Source organism: Sinocyclocheilus rhinocerous, unplaced genomic scaffold (genome assembly GCF_001515625.1).
Source record: "Sinocyclocheilus rhinocerous isolate Xijiao unplaced genomic scaffold, SAMN03320098_v1.1 scaffold498, whole genome shotgun sequence".
Taxonomy (NCBI): domain Eukaryota; kingdom Metazoa; phylum Chordata; class Actinopteri; order Cypriniformes; family Cyprinidae; genus Sinocyclocheilus; species Sinocyclocheilus rhinocerous.
In genome coordinates this window covers 163,122-185,081 of record NW_015633594.1, presented here as the reverse complement: position 1 = coordinate 185,081, position 21,960 = coordinate 163,122, and the positions used below count along the sequence as shown (strand labels likewise).

The 21,960-nt window shown below is 37.2% G+C and overlaps 1 protein-coding gene across 5 annotated transcripts in view; it reads left to right on the top strand.

Annotated features, from left to right (window-relative positions):
* Positions 1-9,769: 9,769 nt before the first annotated feature.
* Positions 9,770-21,960, top strand: part of LOC107744676 (protein FAM131B-like) — a 45,604-nt gene continuing 33,413 nt past the window's right edge. For all 5 annotated transcript variants that reach the window (XM_016558477.1, XM_016558476.1, XM_016558479.1 and 2 more), the window contains exon 1: positions 9,770-9,866. In XM_016558477.1, coding sequence (XP_016413963.1) covers positions 9,839-9,866 — 28 coding nt within the window. In that variant the 5' untranslated portion in view covers positions 9,770-9,838. The remainder of the gene's footprint in view (positions 9,867-21,960) is intronic.

The following is a 21,960-nucleotide window of genomic DNA, read 5'->3' as shown; positions in this document are numbered from 1 at the left end:
TAAAGAAGAATGTTGGAGGATTTCGATATAAGCCAAGAGGAGACTGGTTTTCTTTGCTAAAGTAAGGAAACTTTGCTTCCTTTGCTCCTGTTAACAAACGTTGGTTTTCACGAGACTCACCTACGCATGTGCAGCGCTGAACTCATACGTCATCCGCCCGGAACTGCTTCCGTTTACAACAGTGAGCGCAAGCTACATTAGTGATTACGTTTTGAATATGAATATTTTTCTTACAAAAACGCATCGATTCACTACAGGAGGCCTTTGTTCACCCCCCGGAGCCGTGTGAGACATTTTTTTTTATTGGATGGGCGCTTTTTTATTTAACTTCTTTTGGACTGATGCATGCAACACCCGCTGAGTGGCATTAAACAGCTTGAAAGATCAAAGACAATTTTTTATATAACTCAGACTGGATTCGTCTGAAAGAAGAAAGTCATATACACCTAGGATGACTTGAGGGTGAGTAATTTATGGTCTAATTTTCATTTTTGGGTGAACTAACCCTTTAAGCTGGTTAAGCTATAATAGGGAGACCAGCACACTAGCATCCCGTCTAAACACAACATATGCTGGTAACCAGCAATACTGATCATTTTACAAGAGAAATTGCTTAGTATATTGAAAGTACATTAGAGGATAACACTCATGTATGAATGTTCTTTGACCATCCTGTAGGAACGTAGTTCCATCCATCCTGCACATTTATCCTCCTGAGGCCTATTAATGATTCAGGTGCATTATGGTTTTTCTTTTTTCACACAGTGGCCTGGAAAATATCTGCTATTCATTCAGATTGCACGTCTCTCCATCGCAGGCTCCCTTTAGCATAGACGCTGAAGGAACTATCAGGGGAACAAATGGCCATCATTCAAAATCAGCACTCCAAAACAACAGCAGGATTTTGTTACTATGGAAAAAGCGGTCATTAAGAACAGTACTTGTTTTGATACTTCAACACGAATCCAAATCCCAGTCAACATCCGGTTTGGTTGCTTGGTTATGGAGGTACGACAGTAAAATAACAGCTTAAGCCCTTTTAGAAAAGACTTGAGTCTTTAAAAAAACAAAGACAACATCCATAATGTCTGTCGAACATGAGGTTGGGAGAGATAAACGTACTGAGCCCTCGGATCTCTTAGTGTGAAGGGGAGTTTGCACAGAAGGAGACCCTCTGGCATCAAAGTGGAGCCTGGAGCTCAGCCAAGACTTAGCATGGAACAATCCCTCTCCCCTCTCGCTATGAGTCATAGTGTGCGTGTACTGTACTTCACAGCAAACCTTTAGCATGCACATTCGCTGACATATTCAGCCTAATTTACTGGAAACAGAAGATTCATATTACTCTTTCTCCTTCTTGAGCTGCCTTTTCTCTTAGGAACAGAGACTGTGCATTCAGAAAAACATTTTTTTGTGTTTCATAGAAATGTGCATAATCACATAATGATGCACGTAACAAACATATGCACTTACAATTCCCACCTCTCATACAAAATAGAAACTTGCAACCAGCCAAAATGTACAAAATGTAGTTGTGCATGCCATGGCTTGACTACTTCACTGTTGCTATTGTTCACAGTAAGGGGTTTTCCAATCCCCTAATGATCAGTATTAAACTTTGGTGCAACTTGTCACACATTTTGCATTATGAAAGGTATCTCAAATTCTGCAGCTTGTTGAGAAGCATGATAATTAGCTTTCTAATGTACAAATACCCTGTTAAATTTACGGTAAAAAGGTAGCTGTGGATTCCAGAAATTCACTGTAAAATTTACAGTGGAAATGTTTCAGGTATTACGGGGTGGCAAATTGACGTCTGTATTTTTTATAACTTACAGCCACATATTTCATTAAGTGACTTATTGTCTACTTAAAATCTTTTATTTTAAAATGTACTAATAACCACCCATAATAATACAAGGGGTAAAACAAAGTGCCACATTCATGGTAAGTAAACATGGTCAATACTCATATGCAGATGGTGCACAGGTCATGCACATAAAGAAAAACACCATAAGGGTAACACATAACACTAAAACAATGCAATAAACATTAACCAAATAAAAGGAAATGGAAGGAATTCTATTATTTTATGGAAAATAAAATTATATAAATTATAATTATAAGAGGTGTCATGCTGGGACCTTTTACTGTTTTCACCTGAAATTATATTATAATTCACATGATAATTCATCATAATTGATCATTTTTACTTCACAAAAACTATACTGTAGTGACAGTATTTATAGTGAAATTACAAATAATGCAATGCAAAGTTTTCACTGTATGTATGTGTGTGTATATATATATACATAGTGCTATAAAACATGTAAAACACCTGAACAACCGCCACCTACAATATCTACCATTGTGGCAGCACTTAATTTTTTTTTTGTATCTATTTGTATCTATTTTTTATTTTTCTCATGTGTCATCAGTCACATGGCATTTAAGATTCAGCTGATCGATAACAGATACGGATAACTCTAGACCTCCTTGAGTTGACCCATTGCTGTTTTAAATCATGGTTAAACATGATTGTATTACCATCACTGTCCACCAGATGCCAGCACAAAGTCTCTGCTTAAAGTTCAGTTTTTTCACCAGTACATAAGAAGAAACAGAAAAGAAAGATGCAAAGTGGTTTTGTCGTGGGGATGGTTGATGTTAAAACAGATATACCGCAGATAACGTTTGATGGACAACAACGTTTAGAGTATGGACAGTTGATAAGCCTTATACATGGAGCAGTTCGGACAGATACATGGAAGAGATGATGATGAACGGATAGATAGACAGGAGTCTAGACAAGAAGGAAGGGAATGTAGGTTAACTTCAAGAGAGAGGGAACATCTAAATTATAGAGGAGGGATTGGAGCTCCTTGAGCATTCCAAGTTAGTGACACAGAGACACCAATTTAAAAGTGGATTCAAAAAGACTACCTTTGAATTTGCCCTCACGATTGGGTTAAATAATGAGTCCAGCTTCAACTGTAGGGTGCATGTGTCAGTCCTGGATCCAGTTTCAAATCTATCAGATCTATCGGTGTTTGTGGATTTGCTTTGTGTGCTTGTGCGTTATGTTTACATGTGCATGAATTTGATAAACGACATATACATCATGCTAATCACAGCTGTCTAAATCCAACACACAGCTCGTGCTTCAGGAGGGTATGTAAATCCACAGCTGTGTGCTTGTGTGTGTGGATCAGTGAGCCCACTGCTGAAGATATGAATCAGTGCACTAGAATGTGTATCAAACCGGCCTCCTCCTTTGCTCAATTTCAAAGTAAGTAGAACTGAATGATCACTGTCGGAGAGAGCCTTCAAAAAGACAACAAAATAATAAACGCATATCGATCCAGAGGCCCCTTTCCGATTGCCTCTGTGTGTGCACATGTGTGCAAGAAAAAAAGGGGTTATAGGTTTTAGAGTCCTATATTATTACCAGCTAAGGTGTCTGTAAATGGGAGATAGATGATAGGTGGCCCTAATTGTCTCAGTCTCATTATCCAAGCACATTTGTGTGAAGACACAAGTGCAACAGAGTTCACAGAAAGATCATTCACAAAGCATCAACACTCCACACTGAGGTAATGACCACCCCGGTGTGTATTCCACATCCTGCCTAATTAAGGAACATTCGGTTTGTTATACAAACGCTTGTCATATGCAAGAGCTGGGAATACTCAACCATACAGTTTGTTCTTGATCTCAGGCTTTTGAATGTCATGAACTGAACACAGTGAACAAAGTGCATTTGAAAGTATCATCCTGGGTCTATTTTTCAGTTACGACTGAATGATGAATGTCAGTGGGATTATTAAAGTCGGCATGAACTGAAAACGGAACATTTTGCAAATAAATGTTATAGATCTTATCTATCTTCATCCATGTATATGCTTCATTTTTATTAACTCGATAACTCCACCTTCCAGTGAAACGACAGACTTATCTCTGGTGACATATGCCGGACTTCTTCAGTCATTTAGTCAACTTAAACACATCTCTACAGTCCACTGCAAGCTTGCCTCCATCCAATCAACAGGCAATGAACTGATCCAAGTCCACGCCCTACATTCCCCGCCCAGTTTCACTCGGATGTGCGACACAATATGGAAGAAAGGATCTGTCGCTACTTTCATTACATTGTGGCAATAAAGGTTGACTGTAAAGTATAGATTATCAAAAAATTATCATATGAATACAATAGCTTGATATGATGAGGCTATATAAAATTGAGTACATAAATTTTGAACTGGTGTCCCTGAAAGCCAGCAGTTCAATTATTTACAAGATATTTAGGGGAATATATACATTCCATTTAAAAAAACAGATAAGAGAGGACTATGATACATGCCAGCTTGAGCAATGAAAACATGATTGATTTTTGTGACTGTTTATTGGTCTTTTTAAAAAAAAATTTAAAATTTTTTAAGGGGGCACATACACCAGCAATTCCATTTCCATTTTGATTTATTCATTGGTAGAAGCTTTTATCCAAAGTGACTTGGAAGACAACATAAGTGATTCATCCTAAAGAGGCAGTAATATGAGATGTGCTGATATACAAATTCCATGATTAGTCAGAGAAGTACAGACTAGAGTGAAAGTGAGACATATTGAAAGATATCCGAGCATCAGGTTTGGTTGTGCATCAAGGTGCTCTGTAGTATGCTCAGATAGGAATGGACAGATCTTCATGTTGTTGAACAATGCAAATGTGCATGACCTGATCATCTTTGCAGTGCGTTGTGTAAAGTTCAGTTGTCCTGGATGGCATTATTGTACATGAGTCTGAGCTGAATTGCGAAACTGCATTGCATTGCTAAACTGACTGATAAGAGTAGAGAACACTGTCTTTGCCAGATTGTGTTAGACATAATCTTTGATAATTTAGACCAAATCATCTACCTGGCAGTCTGAGATCCATGCAGCTATTGTGGGGTTGTCAGCCTGTCACAAGAAGTAGAGTTGTGTGTCATTGTTGAAACAGCTGAAGGAAAAGAATATGTACCTGTATAATAAGTCCCAGCGATGCTGTGTATATTGAGAAGAGAAGAGGTCCTAGGACTGAACCCTGGGGTACTCTGTGTACAGATTGATGTGACTTAGATACTACTCGTCTTCAAGATGCCCTAAATCAACACAATATGGTCAAAATGATATGGACACCCCCTTCTAATTAATGGGTTTGGCCATTCCAGTAACTTCAGTTAAAACAAATCTTAAACAAATTACATCCTAGAGAGCTGTGTACTTTAAACTTAATTGCAACAGCTTGAGGTCACTCTTTTCTGTTCCAAACTGACAATCCCACTGTGCAACTGGGACCATAAAAGAAAGGGTTTACTATGTCTGATGTGGAAAAATGTGACTGGCCTATAAAAAACCCAGACCTGAAGCTGTACTGAAGGCCTTCAGAATGAATTTGGAACAGCCAACTTCAGTATCTGATCTCACTGATGCTCTTGTGTCTTGTTTAACATTTAATTTCAAAAGTGTGGCGAAAAGCATTAATCTGTCCCTTTCGCTGTTATAACAGCTTCCACTCCTCGGGGAAGGCTTTCTACTAGATGTATGAACATGGGGGCTGTGGAGACTTGCACCTTGTACTTTCAGACACAAGAGCATCAGAGAGGTCAGGTACTGTTGTTGAGTGATGTGGCTTGGCTTGCAGTCAGTGATAAAAATTCATTCCAAAGGTGTTCATTGGGTGTCAGGTCTATAGGCTTTGCACAAACCAATCATGTTTTTCCATGTTCTTGTTCTTCTTCAAGTCTCAGTGAACTTTTTTTTTTATATGGACCACATTTTGTGCACAGGGAATTAAAAAGGGCCCTGTTGCAACAAAGTTTAAAACACATACTCTGGCTTCATAAAAATTAATCAAACTGAACTTAATTGTTTTCAAAATATATTTCGCCATGTAGTTCTGTGCAACATGTCAGAGCACATGTACCTGCTGGGCCACATCACACTGGGACTGGTTTTAAGGATATTAATACAATCCTTTTTTACACTCTAAAAAATGCTGGGTTGTTTCAACCCAACTTTGGGTCAAATATGGACTAACCCAACTTTTGGGTTAAAATTTGAATGTAAAAATTTAACCCAACTGTTGGGTTAGTCCATATTTGACCCAAAGTTGGGTTGAAACAACCCAGCATTTTTTAGAGTGTACTAAGAAAAAATTAGAGTATAACCATTTTGACTTCATGGTTCTATATACATTTGAAAAAAAAAAAAAAAAGGTCTGCTTATGCTTAACTGTAGAATGGGCCCAGGGTGGGGAAAGTTCATTCTTGGTTGGGATGGCACCATGAGGAGGCAATCCTGACATCCATTGGGTTGCCATGTTAATGTGAGATTATACACAGTATGGGTCTCCATCTCTTTGCACTGCTCCTTCCTTTTCAATGGTCTGACAGGGAACAGACATTAATCATAGCACACTGAGAGAGATTGTGTGTGTAAGGGTGTTGACATATGTTTGTACTGTATGAGGGGCACTAGGAAATTAGGAAGGAAGTAACACTAGCAGACAACAAAATGTGAGGGAAAAATTAAAGACAGAATGTGTGCATGTGAGAGAAAAAGAGAGAGAGTGAGAGAGGGACAGAGAGAGCATATTGGAAATGAAATCCATTTTTCCAGCTGTATCTTTATCACTGTGATCCTTTAATACAGATACAAACATATTGGCTTTTATACTGTATTTTCTATCCCCTTACCCTAACCCTACCCCTAAACTTACCCCTCACACAAAGCGTTCTGCATTTTTAAATTTTCAAAAAAATGTAAATCTGTATGATTTATAAGCTTGTTTCCTCATGGGGACAAAAAAAATGTCCCCACAAGATCAAAAAATTACTGGTATTACTATCCATGTGGGGACATTAAGTCCCCGTAACATAGAGAATACCAAGTACTCACACACTCATTTGTAATGAAGACTTTCCATGGACCTCTATTCTCTACCCTTAACCTAATACATACAGAAACTCTTATATATTTTAAGACATTCCTCATGGGGACCGTTGGCTGGATTCCACAATGTAGGCAATTTTTACCAATTTTTGCCAAAATAACAAATGATCATTAGTTAAACAGTTTGTCAAAGCAATCAAATGCTGTCTTCAAGTTGGGTTTACTTACGTTTTTAATGCAGCAAGAGCAGGTGAATTATTGTTTCGGAGTTTAACCAACTTGGAATGTTTTACATACTGTATATAGGTTGAGGCCATATAGGTCAGTGTGTACTTTACAAGATCTGTGTAGTGCAACATTTCTCTTTTTATCAGTGTCATTCACAGCATCAAGTGAACATGCACTACATAACACTTTGTTGTTCTGTCATTGACTTGTTTTTATTCTGAGATATTGATATGTTCTATCTGCTTATCTATTTAAATTTTTCCAACACTATACAATAAGATTCTATTAGTTAATATAATAGGCATTATGAACTAATGAACAATACTTTTACAGCATTTATTATTCTTAATTTCCACATACTACATTTTTAACACCAATTTTGAGGTATTGATAAATTAATAAATAAAAAAAAACAGTATTATTTTAAATATTTATTAATTAAGGTTTTTATAATATGTATTAATTAACACTAACAGATTGTCATGGTACTGGAGAGTGATGAGGCGAGGACTCAAATGCAGAAGAATAATGGGTCTTTAATAAAATGAAACAAAACAAAACAAACACAAACTACCCCGAGGGGGAAAAACAGGCGTGAAGGCCAGAACAGTGCATAGCAGGTATAGCTGGCCCAATACCAGAAACACACAGACATATCTGACTACATACGACAACGAAGAAGCACAGGACTGCAAGCACAAGGAGAATAAATAGGGAGACAAACGAGGAGGGTAACGAGGGAGACACAGGTGGAGTAACTTAAACAAAAATGAGGTGACAAGATGGGAGGGGACAGACAATAAGACAGGAGAGAGCACATGGCACCAAACAAACATAACACAAGCCATGTGCTCACAAAAATCCACAGGAGTGCCCTCTGGTGGCCATCTTAGGCACTCCAGCTGCAGACCGTGACACAAATGCTGTACAAAAAGGCCTTGTTAGTGCATGAAAAATAATGTTCACAAATTGAACCTTACTTTAAAATGTTACTGACCTTTATTTTATTTTCTTTTTATAGATTTTCATCAATATTTCATTTAATATATTTATTAATCTGTTTTCTTATCCTTGTGGGGACATTTGGTCCTTACAATGTAGGTAACATCTGACTCACACACACATACATACACGCATACGCACACACAAGCACAGAGGTTGAATAGATCCTGCTTTCACATTCTAGCAATTATTATTACATATATTATAGTTCACAGATCAAATAGAAAATTCTAATTAATTTGATCGGGACAAATTCATTGGCTCATACAACAGAGCAGGCCAATTTACAAAGCAACACCGCATCACATTAGAGAACACACACACGCATAGTAGAAGAGATGATAATCTATAAATAGCCAGGGCACAGTACAACTCTCAGTACAACCCAGGATTGGGTAGATTGCAGCTGGACTGCTGCGTCTAGCCATCTTTTTGTGTACATACAGAATTAACCATCCCCCTCCCTCCATCCCTCTCTCTTTCTCCCTCTCTCTCTGCCCAAATTTCCTCTTGTGCCTCATCTCCCTCCCCCACCTCTCATTTGCCCCTTTCTTTCACTCTCTACATTCAATCACATTCTGTTTCTTTTTGAATAATAATTTACTCATTGTTAAACAATTCTGAAATTCTCAACCCCTCCATCTCTCTCTGGCTGGACTCAAGGAAAAACGGATTGACCCTCCCTCCTTTATACCCATTCTGCATCATTGAGCTTATGACAAATACATAGAGAAACAGCCCCGTGCATGTATTATACATGAGAAAGAGAGAGAAGCAAAGATAAAGACATCACCTCATAGTAATTAAATGAATATGCAGGTCAGGATGGAAAGAAGGAAAGAAAAAAGCAAAGTGATAGAGATAGAGTTGGTGGCAGTGATCTCCAGATAACAAAGCCACTCCTCCTGTGTGTGTTTATGCCACCAAGACAGAGGGAGGGACCAGAATGAACAGAATGACAGGAGAGAGAGATAGAGAAAGAGAAAGAGAGAGAGCGCTTTCAAGTTTTGAGAGCCTCACATGAATATCCTGTGGCTATATCGCATGATTTTACAGTATTGCGGTAATGAGTGTTTGTGCGAGTTGGGTTCAGTGGTCAGGGCAAAAAGAGAGAGAGAGAGACATCTGTACTGCATTGTGGGAGCTGTTTGAGCCCTCTAGTGATACAGGGCGAATGAATCCCAGCCGCGCAGCAGCGCACAGTTGCGGCAATAACAATGAATCCTGTATGACACACACACACGTAAATGCACACAAAAAAAATCAACTTTTTGTATTTCCAGTTCTCTGTGAGATTAGGATTTTGAGCTATTATCTACTACAAATACACCTAAATAAAATGATTACGCATTTTTAACCCTAATGAAGTGCATAAAATGAATATTATACCTATAATTTGTGATTATAACTACATCAGTGTCATAATAAGTGCTAATTTCTGACACACTGACTCACAGGCTAAGAAAGACACCCTGACTGCACAGAGAGAGAGCGAGAGAGAATGAGAGGGGGAGAACGAGAGAGAGAAAGAGAGAGAGAAAGAGAGAGAGGGAGGGAGGGAGCAGCATGAGTGGAGAGAATCAGCAGCCAGAAAAGAGAAAGCAGAGAGAGGAGGAGAGAATGTATGGTGAAAGGCTAGCGCTTCCTTGCTTCTATCCAGGGCCTCTGTGAATAAACCATGGGATGTATCGGCTCTCGAACCCTGAGTAAGACCCTCTTCTTTTCTTCTACTTTCTGGCAGGGTGCACGGGAGCGGGTGTATTAAGTGAGAGGGGTAATTACAGCACCGGGAAGGGGGTTGCTGGTGTGTGGCTGGTGATTTTCTCCGCACGTTTGGGATGTGTAAAACGAATTTGGCTGGTGGAAGGATATGTTGGATTAAACGTCTGAGCTGTCATATTGTACGTTCACTGCCGTGTGCGGGCATGCGTGTGTGTGCGTTTGTGGGTGTGTAGATTCCAACCCACATCTCTTGATTTATGCTACTGCATGGTGTCTGTGTGTGGGAGGCAGAGATGATGGAGCGATGAAATGCAGTGATAGAGCTTATTTACGGCATTTATGGAGGGCGAGAATTTCTATTGTTGGAGATGCTCTTGTGGTATCGTGTTGCACATTGAAATCGGCTGGAAAGTGAGAGGGAGAGATAGCAAACATGCTGAATTTCATTGCAGTGAGAGGGAGACGGAGAGAGGGATGGAGGGAGGGTGATACATGCAGGAGAACTGAGGGAAATGTGTGTGAGGGAGAGGAGGGAATCAGGTTGGGACCATCCTGAATCCGAAACACACTTGACGAATAAGTCCAAATAATAAGTCCTAGCTGGATCGGTGGCACATTAATGAGAGAGCTCACTCAGAAATTAAAATTCTGTCATCGTTTACTCACCCTCATGTCGCTCCGCAACATAAAAGAAGATATTTTGAGAAATGCCTCAGTGTTTTGTTTGGGTCCATCCATTGGAAGTCAATTGTAAAGTGTTTGGTTGCCAGCATTCTTCAAAATATCCTCTTTAGTGTTCTTCAGAAGAAAGAAAGTCAGGAATGGCATGAGAGTGAGTAAATAAAGACAGGTTCTATTTTGGGGTGAACTATAACTTTAAATGCACCTTAAATTGAAACGTAATCTGATTTAGAAAGAAATTAGGTATTTTAAAAATACTATAGGGCATTTCAGAAAAGATTGGTTGGTAAATGTAGGCTTGACATTAATAGAATCGTTTATTTTCCACTTAGTATTTTACTACAGCCTGCAGTAAATACACTTTAAAACCAGATCTTTCACAGCATTGATTTGGTGTCTTTGCTTAAAAGGTCTGTGGTATCAGTTTCTGTATTCTATTGGTCTGTCTGTCCTATTTTGTTGACGAAGAAATATGATCTAATATTCTTATGACCTCAACTTTAATTCTTGTAATGTACTAATTTCCATCCATCCATCAATTTATTTATTTATTTTAGTTAGTTAGTTTTCATGTTTTTTATTGTGTTAATAATTTTTTCAATTCCTTTTAAGGAAAAATTACAAAATGCAATATGTACAAGTTTTGGAAGATACTCATATCTATGTTTTTTTTTTAATTAATGAACTGAATATTAATAATATTGTATAATATTTAATTTATAATACTTAAGAATGTTGTATCATATGAATAATACTGTATAATATTAATTAATTATTAATGATGGTGATGAATGATATCCAGTAAAATATAATTTAAAAGTAACATTTAGGTGTTACTTTTTACACCTAATCCATTATTAGGTGTTGATGGAGAGGTACTTGAACCTTATGAATGAAGCTATGGTTGGGAAACACTGTTCTACACACTGTCCTGCATTTTGACATAGTTTGAGTTTCAGATGCATTGTATCCTGAGAAGTGGTGCAGAACAAGCTGACTTTGGCCCAGAACAGTCACGCACATGTTCAACATCAGCACTAAAGTACATTAAACATCAGATGTAGAAACTGTGTCAAACTTCTCTTGCTGGGCCACCTGCCTCACATCCACACAGAGAGGAGGAAAGAGATGAGAGAGAGGCAGGGGGAGGAACGGAAGAGAGGAGGGAGGAAAAGGGAGGAGGGTTTGATAAATAGTGTTTATAACACAACGCAGCACTAAAATGGAGGTCAACACGCTGTGCGGGATCAGTATATATTCTGTTTTGAGGTACATAATCAAGCACCGGAATCAATTCAGCCGAACTACTTATGACATACTGTGAACCTCATTTGAATATGTGGTTCTGTACTACGAGATTAAAACGCTATTTCCACAAACATAAATGTGTGTCTATCCTTCTGATGGGTCATCTGATGTGTCATCTGTTTTTATTTGCATGTTTTTTTTTTATAAATGCTGCAGGGGAGGCTTCTTCATTTAATTTCACTCAGAATCATACAGAATCTAACAACAAATCAGTGATCATTAAAATTATAAAAACCTTTTAGAAAATGCACACAAAGTTATGTCAAAATGCCCCTCCTGGTATTTACCATTAACCATTTAACAGGTTTTTACTGTAGCATTTTTACAGTCTTTAACCGTTAAATTCACGGTCATTTTTTACAGTATACTCACTTAAACACAGTCGGTTATGTTTTAAATGAATGAAAACAGTAGGGACAAAAATGGATGTGCATTAGTATATTGGACCCTTGCATTCTGTCTTATAGTGACTGCAGCCTAATATACCTGCTGCTTTGCCTTTAATCTTAATAAAACAACAAAAGAAAAAAAAGAATGTAACATACTTCTTTTGACTGAATAACTTTTGCAGCTTTAACAAGGATCAATGTATATTTAATTCCTACATTGAGGACAGGGCAGTGTTTTATTTTACATTTTAATTAATCAATTTCTGTAGTATTTTGAACCAAAATAGTAAACCTACCCCCCAAAAAATTAAAACACTCTTTACTTAATTTGTATCTTTGTCCTATTGTTTGTAATTTGTTTCAAAAATTTGGTAAAAAATTATTTCTTCATTTTTTCCCCGTCATAAATAACTATTGTACATGCAGTGTTATACATGGTAATATGGTAAATTTGGTGTCCTAAATAAAATAAAAAAATCACAACTGCCATAAAAATCAGTTTGATTGATAAAATAGGGTACTGACAGCTTTATGGAGAGAGTTCTGATTTAACATTTTTTGAAATTTTGTGATGTTGATGTAGATTGTAATATTAAATCATAAAAAGTGTTAAACTTAAATAAAAAAAATAAAAAATAAAAAATAATAATATTTTATTTCTTGACCTGTACAGTATGTCACGTGACCATTAACCAACGTCAAAGAATGCTGAATCATATGAATATGTTGTTAAATTATTTAAATATAAACTTAAAATCTCAGGGTGTACTTAAAGCAAATATGTTACATCAAAGAGGTTTGAGAAATAAGTTTGGGAATCTGTCACTAGAAATTACACTGGCCAAGATTCAACTGGCCTGTCTTCTATGCATACATGGGTCACTATATGAATTTTAATGCTTATTTTATAAGCTATATTGCCTTATAATATGTAGTAAACATCCATGACTGGTAAAAAAAAACTAGTATGGAATGCCTTTTGAGATGTAAGCAGTATTTGAGTTATTGTAGAAGTATTTCAGTCTTTTTGGAAAACTATGGCTTTAATTATGAATCTAGTTTTGTACAGGATTAGATCTTCACACAAGATGCACTGAATTTGCACATATACTTTAGTAATAAGATAAAATCTGAACAGAGTCAACTGAATGTGTGGCTATTCATACACTGTTACTGAGTAGAGTAAAGCATTGAGACATCCTCATCTGCATCTGAGTGTATTTGTTGTGTGTATGTGTGTGTGTGTGTGTAGTGTAAGATTCTGGGTGTTTACCACTTTCTCTGTCCAGCTCTGTAGCCCAATATCGATCTGTAAAGTGAAGCCTTGTGATATGAAGCCAGTGGACATCACAAAGACTGCACACACTCTCATCCTGCTGAGATCACTGTGGTAAATGATTCAAAACAAACAAGCAAATACAGCTCAGAACTGTGATAGTGCAAACAACAATTTACTGTTATGCTGCAATAACAGATGTGGTGCAGAAATGTGTGGGCTTATGAGCTGCCTTGAAAAGAAATGCATTTTTTGCATCCATTATCACAGTCTCACCACATGTTCAAGAACAACAACCACTATTTTTCATAGTACCGATACATTCGATTTTCCTGCATTTATGAGTCATGTGATCACAAAAACACTGTCCTTGGTGCTTATTGATTTCATGATTTAATGGCACAGCAGCATTTCAAACATAACAGAGAGCAATAACTTTTCATTACTTTGAAAGCTTGTTCAGTGGCTTTTTTGCATGATTTTCTGCATCATCTCTGGCTCTAGTTTATTGCCATGTCTAAAACCACTCAAATGTATGTATGGTTTGTTCTCCTTTAAAGTGTTTTGGCATCAAATAAGTATGCTTGCTTATGCTTTCTCCAAATATCTGCTAAATGCAGATGTGACCCAGATGTCAGACAGTAAGGCTGGAATCACACTGGAGAGGCACTTTATAAAACAACCAAATCAGGTTGAAAAACACATTCATCCCTCTGTCAAATAACTCGCTCTGATACCCAAAATCTTTTAGTCAAAAGCCATTTAGGTTAGTGCCAAAAAGCAAAATCGCATTACATGGTAAAAGTGCATTGCATGCTGCACGTGAATCAAAGACGAATGAACAGTGTTCAAAATTAAAGGGATAGTTGTCCAAAAAATGAAAATTGTCATCATTTACTGTCCCTCCACTTGTTCCAAACCTGTATGAGTTTCTTTCTTCTGCTGAACACAAAATAAAATAATTTGAAGAATGTGGGTAACCAAAAAGTTGATGGTAGCCATTGACTTCCATAGTATTTGGATGTCAAATCCTGTTTGGTTACCAACATTATTCAAAATGTCTTCTTGTGTGTTCAGCAGAAGAAAGGAATTCTTACTCACCCTCAAGTTGTTCCAAATCTGTACGAGTTTCTTTCAGCTGTTGAACAAAAAAGAAGATATTTTGAAGAATGTTGGTAACCAAAGTTGACGATAGCCATTGACTTCCATAGTATGGAAAAAATTACTACAGACGTCAATTTCTATCGTCAAAAGTAAATGATGACAGAATTTTCCCTTTATCTAAGGACAAAAGTAAAGATTTTTTTTTTGAGTGGACAGGTCAAATTGTGCAGAAAATTGCATCCTTCTATGTTTTTCACGTCCAAGAGTGAAGAAAAAAAGGTCTGGCTACTTGACAATTTTGGTCTTGTGGGAGTTTCTTCTTACTCTCAGAGGATCCTATGTGTTCCGTGACAGATCCCTCATCATTAGACTCATCCATGCAAAACAGTGACAACTAAATAAACAAACAAACAAACCCTTTAAGTAACTTGCAATTTTATGTTTCATCCACAGATGGTGATAGAGAGACCAACGTTTTGTAGTAGTATTGCACCATTAATATGAACATGAAACCTCATTCGCAACCTATTTTAATTCAGTAATGTGGAGCGAAACAAGATATTTAACAAGAAGTAATGGGTGGGGCTTGGTTTTAATTACTGGGAATTAATTCAGAATCAATTCAGAGTCAGAGTGAGGGTTTGATAAAGCACTTTGGTTATTGGTTAAAGGGATAGTTCAGGCAAAAATGAAAATTCTGCTATCGTTTACTCACCCTCATGTCATTCCAAACCTGCATGAGTTTCTTTCTTCTGTGGAACACAAAAGAAGATTTTATAAACAAACAAGACTGTAGCCCATTGACCTTTACTGTATGGACAAACATTTTAAATGTAAACGATGACAGAATTTTCATTTTTTTTGTGAGATCCTTATATCATTACCCAGAAGTCTTTGCAAACGAAGTGACATCAGTGGAAAAGGAAGTTGTTTCAGAAGAACATTTAATATCAAATGTTCAATCAATTAATCAATTAATCATACAAAATCATAATATTAAAAAAATGCCGACAATGTTGGTTTCATGTGGACTTTAACATGCACAGATACTTGTACATTATACTTTAAAGAAAGCATGGAAACAATTAGCTGTATTAAACCTGCACAGATCTAATATGCGTTAACCACATTAGATACCTGAGACTTTAATGTATGGATGAGCGAGGGCTGTTGTGCATCTGGCAGGTACGCTCAGCAGTTTCTGAACTCAGTGCAGCAAGCCATGGGCTTTGGAACGAGTCCGCTATCCCCTAGCTGCCGTGTCTCCAGCTGCCTGACTCAGCAAATAATGAAGCAAATAACACACGCACACATGCAAAACCCAGATGGGGAATATGTTTTGAATTAAAAAGTCCACTACAGAAAGTGAGTGAATAAGTGTGACTCATGCATGGCGCTAAGTTACTCGTGTAGTATTATGATTATGATTGTGATTATTCCCAGGACTAAACTCCCTGAAAGAGTGGTAATGTTCCTTAGGGAGTGTCATGACTCCTGACTGGCTTTGCATTTATGTGTGTAGAGCAGGTTTTTATATTAACCCTTTAAAGCCTAACATATGAAATAACAGTCAGAAAAATATTTTAATATTTAAAAAACAAAAATCAATAAACGTTTGTGTTAAACTCTAAACACAAATCCATAACTTCTCACCCAATTCCCCATACTTCCTATTTTCAGGTCAAAATGAAGCTCTCCACTCAAAACTATTCAATCTTGCTGAAAAAAACAAACGTTGCCCTCAGACATGACACACAAGCCCACAGAAACACACAGACAACAACATAGTCTTACACACTAATGAGATCAATTCATAACACTGTTGCAAAAACCTTCTTTTGGCAATCAGGTATCATTTTACAGCTCAATATCTCTTACAGTAAACAACATAATTAGAGCACATACATGTTACAGTAAATATAGCAGATACAGTGAAATTCAACAATAAGCTTTACAGTAAGAAAAGATTATTTTCATTACACTGCTGTAAAGAGATCTTACAGTACAGTAGATGAAAAGCACTAGAAAGGAAAAGGTCAAATACCAAAGAATTGCATATGAACACACAACAGAATATAGAGTCATCTCTTAGTTCTGCAAAAATACAGTACATGTAAGAAGTACTGTATTTGGCTACAAATCAGTTCAGCAGTTACAGTATGAGTTTGAGGGTGTACAACTTATTCGTCAGTATTTACTATACATATATATAAAAAGTAAAAGTTCTCTCATCTGAAGTACTGCTACTGTTCTGTCATTATATTTTATCTGTAAGTAGTACTGAAAGCCTGTAATTGAGCCTGTTGGCCAGCTGTCCTCATGCACAAGAACATGATCAGCTACAGCGCTGTGTATTTCATCAGGAATAAATGTCCTTTGACCCCGTCCCCTTCAGTTTTCTTTTCCCCTCCTCTTCCTCTTTGTCTCCCACTAGTAGGATTCATTTACCAAATCACATAATCAGCTGTGTTCTTGTTCATATCATCCTGAGATTCTGACTGCTGTGTCATCAGTTTTGCTACTTAATGTTTACACTTGGATTTGAAGCTTGGGAGCACAGAGTTATTTTAAAGAAGACCCATGGCAGATTATTGTTGAAGTAAAAAAACTTAAAAAAGTGAAACAAAAAAAAAGTTATAGAGGTTTAAGTTCATGAAAATGATTTATGAACGATATTTTATATAAAATATGTATTTTATGAAACATGTTGAACTCTATACCCGCTAGAAAATCAAATCCATAAATCTAAACAAGTTGTGTTCCAAATTTGAGGTTGATATCTCAAAAAATGAGCTTTCAGTAAGATTTTGTTTGGGCGCAGTACCAAATTTTCCCCATTAGATGCCAGCAAAACTCTGCTGGAGCACACAGTGGTTGGATTTGTGATTTGCAGTAGAGTTCTCTCTCAAATATTACAAGAAGTCGATCAACACCCCAAAGCTTGACAGTCATTATTACCTCTTCATTGGTCGACATTTTATTCAATAACGTTACACAGTTTTGATGCTGTTTTATGTCTGATGATCGTGTTAGATTACACGTGGAAGCATCTGTTGTTTCAGTTTCTTCTTCACTTGTGTTTTTTTGGAAATTTTGTAGTAGATGTGTACTAGTGCCCCCTACCATATAACAATGAAAACACGGATTCTAGGAGCAAAACTATAGCTCAAATATAATTAGACTTTTTTAAAGTATAATTCAAATATACTTAAATGTCATTTTAAGTATATTTCTGAGAAGTACATAAAAAGTAGACTAAAAGTATACTTTCCTATTTTTTTTAGTTTAAAAGAAGTATACTAATAGCACACTTGAACAAACTTATTTTTCGTAAGGGACTGTATGAATGGTTTGGAAAGTTGTGCCAAACGAATCAGTTATAGTGCGTTAGCAATCGAGAAAAACTGTAAGTTACATCAGTCCAGTAAATGTTCATCTTGAAATATTATTAACATTATAATGTTTACTTCATCAAAATCAGTAAAGACTCATGAACCTCAACCAGAAGGGAAATGTTTTTAGAATTATACTAAAAGGCCTTTGACTTGCTAAAAAAAAAAAAAAAAGTATGAACAATCAATCAGACAACAGAAGGCATTTAGTAGATTGTGTACAATATGTTTTTAGCAAAATTTTCAACATATTTAGAGGCCTTAGAAAGTTGCATATCAAACATGTTACAGTAAACTTTAGGGTTACGTTATGAGAGCTTTCTAAGCCATTATTTACAGTATTTTACCTGTTTTTGTGGGTTGATATTGCTGACTTCCTTACTTTATGGTAGCTTTAGAGGCATTCTACATTTGTGAGTGCAAGAATTTTTGTCATATCCTAATGAAGCGATAAAAGTCAAGGTTACACTTTATTTTGACAGTCCACTTTAGACATTCTACTAACTATAAGTAACTTTGCACATACAGATCAATTATAGGGTTAGTTAGGGTTAGTAGTATAAGCTGACGTGCACTTACAAAGTTACTTATAGTCAGTAGAATGTCTGTTGGGGAAGCATAAAATTAAAGTGTCAGCAGATATTAAGCAGACAGTCTATACTAGTACATCTGTCTAATGACTGCTAGCTGGCATGTAGTTGCAAAGTTACTTAGCCAAATTAGCTTCTGGTAATTTTCAACTATAGAAAAATAAATATGTATTGTGTGGAATCCATTGTGAATAGACTGAATTCTGAAAAGTGATTGAGGTGTGAATGAAGCTGGGTGGAAAGTGATTCAATATTTCATTGGAAAAGGAGAGTTGTTCAATTTTGTTAAAAGACTACAAAGACAAACTTTTTATTTATTTATTTACATCCTGATAAATAGCACTGTTTGTCACACTTCGGATCCATTCGTAATTTATTCTGAACTGAATCTATGAAGCCTGACCTTTTCTTGACAGGTGACTGCTTGATTTAGTTGACCAATAAACTCAGCTGTGGGGTGGGTTATGTGCTTAACTGGTTTGGGGGGGAAATCACGGTCAAAAAATTCACAGTTAGAAGTGTCTGATAGGTGGTTACTGAAATAAAGTGAGCTACTATTACACTAGTCATATGATCTCAACATGCCCATCACCATGAGGGGTAAACATCTGTCCTTATGTAGAATGAAATTGATTTTTCTAGGCCACTGATCTCCGTGTGAGAGCACATATTTAAGTACTATTAATTATGTATAACTATTTGTTTGGTTGTTTGTCTGAGTTCTACAAATACTACCTGAAATAACATCTAATTTTTTTTTTGTAAACAAACTGGAAAACAATCAGAAACCAGAGTTGGGGGGGTTAGTATTATTATATTACACAGACACATCACTGAATAACACCTATTTCCTGCTCAACTCTAACAGTGTCCGAATTCCTAAACTTTCAGAGTATGTATTGAATTTGAAGATGGCTAAATAAATAAATAAATAAATAAAAACACCTGTCTTGTACCTTTTATCTTACTTTACTTAGTACCTAGTATCACTAGTATCACTTTTTTTCTTTCAACTTTTTGAACTTGACTGCTCCAGTGGCCTCATTGGGGTAGCAAATTATCCTCCGGCACTGCACTACTTTTCAGCAGATGTGCACATTTTATGCATAATTTAGATATGGTGTGCATATTTTATGCATGTCAACCAGGTTGTTGGCAAACTGAATACTGTGTATTTGGACATCCTACTCTTTTAATGTACTGCCTTTTGCGTAATATTATACTAAAATATATGCATGCATGGAATCGGGGGTCAAACTCACATTGCTTATAGAATATCTGCTCTGCTGCTGGTTCATTCCATTATTCAACAGTTTTGCATGTTATTTAGCTAGTATGCTATTGTTTGCCACATTCACAGTGACATTCAGATGGTTTTAGAAATCAGATTTAATATTAAGATTATTTTTCAAGATGATTTATTATTTAAAATATTGACCTAATAATGATGATAATAAAAATAGGCCTATATTTCATGCTTGTTTGAACTCACTCAAGCACCTTTTTTTTTTTTTAACATTCGGCACAATAATAGGCAGCAGTGAGCAGCCTTTAACACATTTCTCGCCTCCATTTGGTACAACTGTATGGCATCTGTGATAATATGTTAGGGACACCCACTTAATGATATGTGATTACTAAGCGCGCGCTCTCTCATAGACATACAAAACTAGCCCATCTTTTCTATTGTTGCCAGCGTTAAATAACAACACCCTTGCAAACGAAGTTTGACTCAAAGCGTGATCTTCGGTGATGACTGAGGCGATACAAAGCCATACAAGTTCCTCAAAGACAGACTCCACATCTTTCAGAGCTGCAGTGCTCTTCGGCAGCCACACATAGCCTACAGTACATCGCCTGAATGACCGCAATATGTTGTTTATAGAAATAGATTTATCGTTGGGCTAGTATGCTGCAGAAATACAGTCTGCTGCAGACATATGGACGGGTATTAATTACACGGGTCACACCCCGCGCGTAGGTCTCGTGAGGGAGCTGATAATCAACACCACCAGCAGCAGCCCGTGCACGCACGAGCACCGCATACAGCGGCCACGAGCCGCTTTCTCTCTCAAACTGTACACACTTCAGCAGACAGTCACCGAACCGTCCCGTGTTGAAGGAATTCCTCTCAGTCTTCCGTTAACAGATAGGCAGAGACGGATAGAGTCTTTCTAAGCGGCGGCTGTCATAATAACTACAGCTGCGGCAGACGCGATGTGGCTGATGCGGGTTCTTCGTTCCGCACGGCCGCGCTTCTTTTTCTCTCATCCTTCCTCTTCTCTTCAGCTTTGCGTCGTTACTAGCAGAGCTGCGCCGTGGCTTGGCCGCATGGGAGGTATCAGAGAAAAGAGAAGCGCTGGGGAAAACGAGTCAGGATCATGTGCTCGCCTGTTATTGCTCTATATGCAGCAGCAGCAGCAACAGCTTTATAGGCTACACAAAGCACGCCGCTGCAGATTTATTGGGCATATTTGATGAACTGATCTGAGGCGAGGATTAAACTGCACCAAAAGCAAAAAGAAAGAAAGAAATGGGGAAAGAATGCGTTTTGGAAGTCAGTTAATGCACGAGTGGGAATTTGTTGCAGCAACGATAGGCTACTTGGGAACGTTTTAGATTGGATATCATTAGCAGTGAGTCCTCAGCAACGCTGTTGTTGATAATACTGGGAATCCCAGTGGAGGTTTGTAAAATGATAATATAGAAAGCATATTACCATTTTAATTGGCCTGGCTAGGTTGAAATAAAAGGATCCTGTATCTAAAAATGCAGTCATGTTACACTTCATGCTCCATTCACTTCCAAGAGCGGAAAATGCAAAGTGCATGTGAAGCTTCATCTTTCATTCACTTTGAGCAACAGAGGATGAAAAATCCACCAAGAGTAGTCTTTAACAAGCCAAAAAGTACGTGTCACATCAGTTTGCACTGACTACCAATAGCCGCTCACATAAAATTTAAGGCACTGATGCCTACAAAACAACCACTGGCTCTGCACCCCTTTACCTAAATTCACTACTTCAGAATTATGTGCCCTTCAGAAGCTTGTATTCTGCAAGTGAACGGCACATTATAGTGTCATCCCAAAGAGGCACAAACTCACTTTAACAGACTTTTTGTCCTGGTTGAATGACCTGCTCAACTCGACTCGAGCAGCTTAGTCCTTAGCCATCTTCAAGAAACAGCTAAAGACACATGTCTTCCATCTACACTTGACACTCTAACACTAGCACTCTCTATTCTATTTCTATTCTATATACTTGTTTTATTTTTATTTATATAAAAAGTGACCCTCTAACACTTGCACTCTCTATTCTATTTCTATTCTATATACTT